Raw genomic sequence first — 9423 nt, forward strand, 5'->3', positions numbered from 1 at the left:
GATAAAGAAATGTGAGATTCAAGTTCAATCTCAATGCTACATGCCTTTAAGCATAATCTCTGCTGATTTAATAGTTGTGTCAAGGTATTTGGGTACAAATTTAACAGATTCTAAACTGGGGATAAAGCAGGACCCAGCTCTGTAGGATGCCATTTAGATGTGGAATTTGAACTCTCTTTAGTCAGAATCTTCTGACTCAGTATGTTTGTGGGCTGAGGCTGTGGCACAGACTTCACAGCCACATTATGGCTGCAGAAGCTGTATGCACTTATACAGGGTGACCTGAAAACATAACACTGTTTTAAAATGTTCTTGGTTAGTCTATAACCATTTTCTCAGGGAAATGAGGCAATAAAATAGGGTAGGTGCTTGTAGATAAGTTGCACCTTAATCCAGCTTCACACTGTGCATGGTGCAAAAAGAAGTTATTAGTGCTAAGGGGTGACAGTTCAAAGAGACGTGCTGCTCTCTTAGTCTGAAAGACCGACCACCATTTCTCAGATAGGAATATAATAAAACAGGTAGCCAAACAGAATACCCTGACTAAATTCTTAAGAAGTCATCGAGGCCAGGCGTGGTGGCTCATGCCGGTAATCCCAGCACTTTGGAAGGCCGAGATGGGCAGATCACTTAAAGTCAGGAGTTCAAGGCCAACCTGTTCACCAACATGGTGAAACCCCATCTCTACTAAAAATACAAAAATTAGCCAGGTGTGATGGCGCATGCTTGGAATCCCAGCTACTTGGGAGGCTGAGGTGGGAGGATCACTTGAACCCAGGAGGTGGAGGTTGCAATGAGCTGAGATCATGCCACGGCACTCCAGCCCAGGCGACAGAGCTAGACTCCGTCAAGAAGTCATCGAGTTCCTCAAAAGTTTCCAAACAAGCTCCTACGAAACCTACGTGCTTTTAAATAGCTCCAACAGCTACCATCCATAACCCAAAGCCTAAACACTCACTAAACCTTGAGGGAATTACTCTCTCTGACTCAGTATCTTCATTTATCAAATGAAATTTATAATGCATCAACCTCATCAGGTTGTTGGAAGGGTTAAATGAGACTGCATTTGTAAAGAGTTCAGAACAATGCCTGGCACATAATAAACACTCAATATATAGTAGCTACCATTAATATTTGTTTAATAGTACCACTAGGCTCTCTCTATGTATCATCTTAATCCTCACCACAACCTTTGAAGACAAGTGCTATTATTCCCACATTGCAAATGAGGACACTGAATTTTCAAGGGTTAACCTGTCCAAGAACATACAAGCTAGTAAATGGACAAGACAAGGTTTGAACTAGATCTAGCAGATTATCAAAAATGTATTTTTCCCTTGACATTAAGATGTCTTTCATTCTTGATTTGTTACAGTAAAAATAAGGCAGAAAGCACAAAGCAATGAAGTCCAAATAGTTCACTGAGATATAGTAATTTGGTTTTAGAAATGCTACGTGTATGGAAAAAGTCTGGAAAGGTTTACAGCCAGCTATTCACTGTGTTTACCTCTGTAAAGTAAGACTGGGGAAGCCTTTTACCTTATGCTTTCTGTAGGTTTATATTGTCCGATCTTTTAAACAATTACACGGGCTTCTATGTAACCTTTACTGAAGGATGACATGTATACAGCACAAATGGTAACTATGCAGCTGATTGAATTCTCATACAGAGCACGCCCAAGGAAACAGCATGAGATAAAGAAACAGAACATTACCTGAACTGCTAAACCTCCCTGTGCCCGCTTTCTGTCACTGACCTTCTGGCAAAGGTCTGCCATGATCCTGACTGCTAACACTGTAGATTAATTCTGTCTAATTTTATGTAACTGGAATCACATAGTATTTACTCTTTACTCTTAGGTATGGCTTTTTTCCCTCAGTGTGTGTGTGTGTGTGTGTGTGTCTCCTCCATGTCACTGTGCATAGTTGTAATTTCTTCATTCTTGTTGCTGTGATATTTTATATCATATAATTATACCCACTACTTACCTATTCTATTGCTGTTAGACATGTGAATCGTTTCAAATTTGGGGCTATTATGAATAGTGTTGCTTGGAAAATTCTCAAACTTGTCCTTTAGCACTCATGTGGACCCAGTTTCTATTGACTATTTAACTAGGAGAACTGTTGGGTTATATGGTATGGGTATGCTCAGCTTCAGAAGCATAAGTATTTTTTATATTTTTTTTAAAGAAATGGGTGCAAACTATTTGCTGCATCAACCACATTTAATCTATCTGTATGCATTTTTTTTTTTTAGATGGAGTTTCGCTCCTGCTGCCCAGGCTGGAGTGCAGTGGCGTGATTTCAGCTCACTGCAACCTCCGCCTCCCAAGTTCGAGCAATTCTCCTGCCTCAGGCTCTTGAGTAGCTGGGACTACAGGTGCCTGCCACCACGCCCGGCTAATTTTTGAATTTTTAGTACAGATGGGGTTTCACCATGTTGGCCAGGCTGGTCTCAAACTCCTGACCTCAGGTGATTCACCCACCTTGGCCTCCCAAAGTGCTGGGATTACAGGCGTGAGCCACCGAGCCCAGCCTCTGTATGCATGTTCAATATCTTTACCTAAATTAGGTCAGATAGGTCTATGTTCTTATTGTCTTACTTGATATGAATGGTCATGTCTATAAAAATTAGTCCCTCAGTGTTCAGTCAGGAATCTGGCCTCCTACAAGACCGCTGTGTTCTTCAGAAAATCATTTTTAGTATTTATGGCATTTACCAAGGAGACAGTGTACTACATATGGGAAAGTGCACCACAGAACTCAGCCACAGATGAGCAGCCCAATTTGCCCAGGATGTGTCTAACAAGAGTATCAATAATCACACAGGGTGCTAACAGCCATAGAGGAATTACCTTTTTTGTCTTAGGTTTCATGGGTATATTCAGTTTTGGACTTAGCTTGGCTACCACAAGATAGAACTGTTCACTGCCTGGTCATCCTCACCTACCACAAGAACCATTCCCAAATGCCCTCCTATCCCCAACAAGCAGGTCTTTCTCTAGCCACTCCTTCCACTCCTCTGCTCTTCTGTTCTTCACTGTCCAAATGGGCATGGAACCTCATAACTGGACTGTAAATTCTCCCAGGTGGGACCATGACTTCCAGTTTTTCAGGAGGGACAGGGAAAGGGAGGTGCTACTTTCTGAGGTGCTCTGAGCTGAGGCCACGAGGCAACTGGAGAGCCACCCCAACCAACCTCAGGGGAATGAGAGGCTCCAGGGTGTGGAGCCCAGGAGTGTCTTATCCCTCATGTTGAAGCCTGCACCACCCTTAGCACTTTTCAGAGCTGTGTGCTGGGTTAACACCGTTAGCAATGAAATATTGACAGTTATGGCTTATTAGGAGGCAGAATATAGTGGTTAAATCTGGCCTGGAAGTGAGTCTGCCTGGCTTCACTTCCCAGCTCTGCAATTGTCTGACTTTGTGTTCTGTGTCCCTCTGTCATGGGTTGTGGGGAATACAAAAGAAGATAATGTAAGTGCATGCTTAGCACAGAGCAGGCACTCAAAAAATATTAGCTGCTATTAATATATTACTATGGCATAGAGATTAAGACTACAGGCTTGGAAGCCGGACTCCCCAGCCAAACTCCAGCTCTACCACTCACTGCTATATGATGCAGGCAGTGTACTTAATGTCTCCATGCCTCAGTTCCCTCATCTGTAAAATGGGGATCTTAATCCTACCTCACAAAGTACGTGTGAAGATCACTGAATATATTATGGTCTTAGAATGGTGCCTGGCATATTAAAAGTCCTATATATGTTTTAACTATGGTTATTACTGCAAGCAGATCAAATAAATATTTCTCACACAAATCTTTCAAATGTAAAAGGATGCTGCCGTGATTAACAGAAGACAAATACATCTGAAACATTCCTGAATTCATAGTGTTTTCTAAATCAACTTATGATTGAAGGTACAACCAATGCCATGAGAGACTAGGACACTCTAACAATAAAAAAGTGGGCTCTTGGCTCATGCCTGTAATCCCAGCACTTTGAGAGGCTAAGGTGGGCAGGTCACTTGAGGCCAGGAGTTTGAGACCAGCCTGGCCAACATGGCGAAACCCCATCTCTACTAAAAATACAAAAATTAGCCATGTGTGGTGGCTCATGGCTGTGATCCCAGCTACTCAGGAGGCTGAGGCACAAGAATCGCTTGAACCCAGGGGGTGGAGGTTGCAGTGAGCTGAGATCATGCCACTGAACTCTAGCCTGGGCGACACAGCAACACCCTGTCTCAAAAAAAAAAAAAAAAAAAAAAAAAGTAGCTCTCATATTCAAAGGGTATGAAAACCTCTGGGTTTGCTTGCTTATTATTTTATTTTATCTTTACAGGGAATATTATTTGATTTTATCTTTACAGGGAACTGAACCCAAGAGAAGACATATGATTTTCCCAGGATCACCCACCGAGGTGCTCTGGACTAGAGCTCAGCTTGAGTCCCTGCCCTGGACATTGTACCAGGCCCTCAATTATAGTCCTGGAAGCTTCCCCCAGGCTTTCCTCTGAGACCTACTGGAAGCGAAATAATCCTTTAAAAATTAGTTTTCTGACACAACCACTTTTGCTCCAGTCTCTACCCTATCCTTTACAAGGAAGTCGAGTAGTAAGTCAGCCAGTGAGAAATTATGTAAATTCAAACAAATTACCTAACCTGTGAGCACCTGAGCTTTCCTTTTTGCAAAAGGCAAAGAATGCTAGTTTTCCTCTCCTCTGTGAAGCAAGAGTAAGGCATGGCCTAAGAATGTGCCAGTCCTATCCTGATCCCAGTACACAGCAATTCCTTGGTGCTTTTCCCAGTCCTGGTCAGCCTAGGAGAATATGACCCAGATGCTTAGATGACATTCTCCTCTCAGTAATCTACCTGGCTGCAATACCCTAAAGCCATTGTTCTTCCCTCTTGCCTCCTCAAACAAACCAGCAAGGTTGGCATCAGGAGTTTAGGGAGGGGAGAGTATCTGGTCAGAGGGTGATAATGTAGTATGGGCTCAGGCATTCACTTACACGTCATTCTCTTTGGTTTGTCCTCTTCCCCCTCTCTCCTTAAGTCTCCGGAAGTCGCTAATATTTCCCAGGTATCAATTTCACAGACCAAGGGCATGCAGCACAATGGCCATTAAAACATAATGACCCTTTTTGGACATTTCCTGCTTTTCATAATCTGACAGACAAACCCTTCTCTTTCAATCTTTACAACATGATGTAAAATCTATCTGAATCCGGAAATACCACTCTTAAAAATCAGAAATGACCCTCTGGCCACAGTATCCATTATTAAGCATCCCTTGGGATACTTGAGAAAAAGCATAAGCATTTGCCACAAAACCGCTCAGCTCTTAGCAAAGGGTTCCCCAGGACTCCAGAGACAAATGAGCAACTCCTCCAACTAAGGGCATCCCTTGATCTTGGCCTCACCCTTTCCTGTCTTTTATCAGTTGCTGGGAGAGAAAAACAGTCAACATAAACTGAGTTGCAATGTTGGCCTGGGTATTTCTCTGAAGGCTTCCCTTGAAAGTAACTACAGGGAATGAGAAATTAACATGGAAAATTTTTTTAATTAAAAAAATACCTCAAGGAAATGGGCAAGTGTTGATTTGAAGCAGGAACTGACAGAAAAAAATATTAGAGAACAGTGGCAAATGTGTGGCTGGATCATCAGGGAACACAAGGCAAGAGCACTAAAAGAGAATGTGGGTAGAAGAAGAAAGCTAGCCTATGTCCACTTAAAGTTGGAAACCTGGGTTGAAATTTTAAGTTGATAACAATACTAGATGAAAACATTAAGGAGCTAAAGAAGCTGTTCACACACACACACACACACACACACACACACACACACACGTTCTGTATGAGTCTGTTCAGAACAGGCAAAATTAAGCTATGGTATTTGGGATCCTAATTTAGGTGGTAAAACTATGAAGAAAAGCAAAGAAGGGATTACCATAGGTCAGGATAGTGTTACATTTAGGGAACTTTTGGGTGCTGCAATATTCTATTTCTTGACTTGGGTAGTGATTATACAGATGCTTGCTTTATAATCATTTGCTGTGCATTTGTATTTTATGATTTTTTATTTCACAATAAAAAATAAGTTAAAAATAAAAAAATTGCAAGTACATAAGATTAGCATTATATTAAGAAGCTTTAGCAGTTTAGCAAAAGACTGGAGCCAATACCACAATAATTCATGCAAGAGAAAGCAAACATGGTTATTTAAATAAAAGGCACTCCTCTCCCAGCCTAATTTTATGGTTTGCTTTAGTGTGGAGACTCAAAGTCTATCATATACAAAACCATACCAGCAAATTGCCCAGGATGATAAATAATGTAGCATACCTACCAACCAGAAAGTGTGTACAGCTCTTTGTCAATGCTCACATTTCCTCACTATCACTATTTACAGAGCACTCTCACATACCTTAACTCACAGCCAAGGGCTGGTGCTATCCCCACTGCAGAGGTTTTTTTTTTTTTTAAGTAGCCTCAGACAGTGGAAGATTCACCCCAGGTACAGCTCAAGCAAGAAGACACTGGACCAGCACCAGATCTCAGATGGCCACGCCAGGGTCCCTTTATGACAATGACTTTCCCATTCCCATGAGGTAAACAGGCTCACAATTTTTCCATGTATTAATAAGAAGCTGAAGAGAAACAAATAAATTACTGTCAGCATGAAAATGTTACCTCTTCTGAGTCACTTTCACTTTTCAATTAAAGCACCTGCCAAGGGCATTATAAAGATTAGCTTCCCTCACTAGACCATGAACACCTTGAGAATGGAGCTGTGCCCTCTCATTTCTGAGGCGTTTGCACAGTTTCTGGAATATGATACGTGCTCATTAAACACGTGCACACGCCATAAATAAATAATATAAATAATAAATGAGTGAATATATGAAGGTAAAAACCAATGAATTCACAGTGTGGTGTTTTCCACCCCATTCCATCATTCACTCATGCATTAAGACTTTTAAAAGCAGCTAAAGTGAAAGGCAGTAACCGCCCTTTTAACAGATTGCCAATACATCCTCCACTACTTAAAAAAGGGTTTCATGTCATATATAAATATCAGAAGTGGAGAGGGCTGACAGGTTAATTATAGACACAAAGAACAGGGACAAATGGACTATGAGGTAAGCGAGTTGAAATGTGCAGACACAATGTCCTCCCTGGACAAGCATTTATTAATAAGCCTGCAAGGATTTACCCAGCCCGGCCAGGTACAGGTCTGCACCAAGCTCGGGGACGATTCTGGGGAAGGCATAGTTCCTGCGCTTGAGGAATTAGGCTGGTGGCTGGAAAGGCAGTGTGTACCTTTGAGAATAATCAGAGGTCTCTGTGGGACGAGGCAAACAGGTGGAAGATAAGGCCCAAAAACTGGCCCGCCTACTCTTTTAGGGGGGTGAGATAGAGAAGACCTCCTCACTGGGCCAGGCCAACCCGGAAAGAAGCATGGGTAGGACTGTGGCTGGCAGACAAGTCAAGAGGAGGCCACCAATTCTTCTCCTGCACCTCCCACGAAATTCCTTCAGCTGCTGGAGGCAGGGGCTTGAGTCAAAAGGATCCTTAAGGATATTTCCCTTTCTTCTCCACCCTTCCCCCAACCCCAAGTAAAAAGAAGGATGTTTAGAAGGTCTGGGAGACAAGCTGAAGGGCAGCTTCAGCAGGCAGATGGGCCCAAGAATGGAATGTGCCGCCTACAGGCAAGGAGTGGCCATGGGTGGGGAGAAAGGGGACTTTTTTTTCTCTCTTTCCTCATTCGAGGTACTTCTTGAGTCTCTTCTTGGTGCCCAAGGAATGAACGTGACATCTCTCAGTGGGACATCAACCTGTGTTTGGCCAGATTAAATGGCCAAAGCCCAGACATCTGAACACTGAGTCTGGGTCTCCCTGGGGGTTTCACTTTATTAGGGGGGCATCGGTTCTGGTGGCCCCTGATTCAACGTGAGTCCTTCTAAAGATCCGAAGCCCCTCTAAGATTTCAAGCACCACCACCCCACCCCAGGTGGAAACCCCATCCCAGTATCTACTCATGCCCTGAGAAAAAAGAGCTGGTGCGGGGAGGGGAAAGAGATAATCTGGGAATGCTAGGAAGAATGACGGCGGGGCCACGTTCTGCAGAGGGGAGAAGAATGACCAAAAGGGTTTATTTGAGTTTGTTTGTTGTGTTTATTTCCCAAATCCAGCACATTCTCCAAAAGGCACTCGAGGGGCGAACCTCGGCCGTGGGTCAAGTCCAAAGAGCGTGTTTCGGTTGTTTTTTTTAGGTTAATCCCACTTACTCCCCATCCCAGTAAACTTCCCACCCACCCCACCTCACTTTCCAGGTCTTTCCTGTTGCGTTCGGCTGCACAGCGATTTGGGAAGAAGGGAGAAGTGCCATCTCCCAGCGCGCGGGATCTGCGAGGACCCTCGTCCCCTCGCTGGTTGACAAAGAACTAACACCCGCTCCGCCGCGCTTCCGGGGCCAAAGAACGAAAACTGCCTTCTTTTTTTCTGGCGGACACGGAGCGCGCCCGCGGCGGGCCGGCCAGCCCGGGAGCGCAGCCTCCGCGAAGGGGCGGCGGGGAGCGGCGGGGAGCGGCGGGGAGCGGTGGGGGCCGGGCGCGCGGAGAGCGCTCAACTAACAGCGCACCTGGACGCGCCCGGCTGCGGTCCCGACTCCGTCCCCGACCGCGCCCGCGGGGCCCCAGTCTCCGCACATCACCTCCCATAGCGCCCCGCTTTCACGCACGTCCCAGCTGCTCTTACCCGGGAAATGGCGAGAGGCTGCTCGAAGTCCTTGCCGCCCACGAGGCGGAAGCCCCACGGCCCCGGGCCCTGGAGGACTATCTGCTGGGTGGTCATGGCGCGGCTGTGGCGGGCGACGACCCGCGGGGACAGACGGGCAGGACGCGAGGCACAGCTTGCAGGGCACCCCCGGCGGCTGTCGGAGAAAGAGCGGCGCGGCGCGGGCCCGGGGAGCCTGGGGTTGGCGGGGGCAGGGCAACCGCGAGGGCCAGGGCGGGGGCGGCTCCGCCCAGGCCGCGTCGCCGCCCGCCGCCCCGCCCGTCCTCCCGCCCGCAGCCGCTCGCCGCCCTGCGCGCCGGCCTAGGGGCCCCGGCCCGGAGTCCCGCCGAGAGAGCGCGAGTCAGATGCGGGGCCGGGGCTCTCAGCAGCTCTGCCCGGGACCCCACACCGCCTCCCTCCCTCCTGTACGCACGGCCGCACCGCGGCTCTCGGGCCCGGGGCGGGTGCTAGGTGAGAGGGAAGCAGGTCCCGACAGCGAGACAAACTCGCGCCTCGTGCTTTGTAAAACTAGAAATTTGAAGTGCTGTGCCAAGTCAGCCCTCTGAGGTCAGCGCCGACTTCCCATTTGCTTTTTGTAATTGGTAATGATGTTTAAAAGGTGCTTTCGAATGATCTCATTTG

General features: G+C 46.2%; 1 protein-coding gene across 1 annotated transcript in view; it reads right to left on the reverse strand.

Moving 5' to 3' along the window:
- PDLIM1 (PDZ and LIM domain 1) overlaps positions 1–9041 on the reverse strand; it is a 53611-nt gene extending 44570 nt beyond the window's left edge. The window contains exon 1 of the mRNA XM_002821013.6: positions 8764–9041. Within this exon, the coding sequence (XP_002821059.2) occupies positions 8764–8859 (96 nt within the window). The 5' untranslated portion in view covers positions 8860–9041. The remainder of the gene's footprint in view (positions 1–8763) is intronic.
- Positions 9042–9423: the final 382 nt, after the last annotated feature.

This window comes from Pongo abelii, chromosome 8 (genome assembly GCF_028885655.2).
Source record: "Pongo abelii isolate AG06213 chromosome 8, NHGRI_mPonAbe1-v2.0_pri, whole genome shotgun sequence".
NCBI classification, from domain to species: domain Eukaryota; kingdom Metazoa; phylum Chordata; class Mammalia; order Primates; family Hominidae; genus Pongo; species Pongo abelii.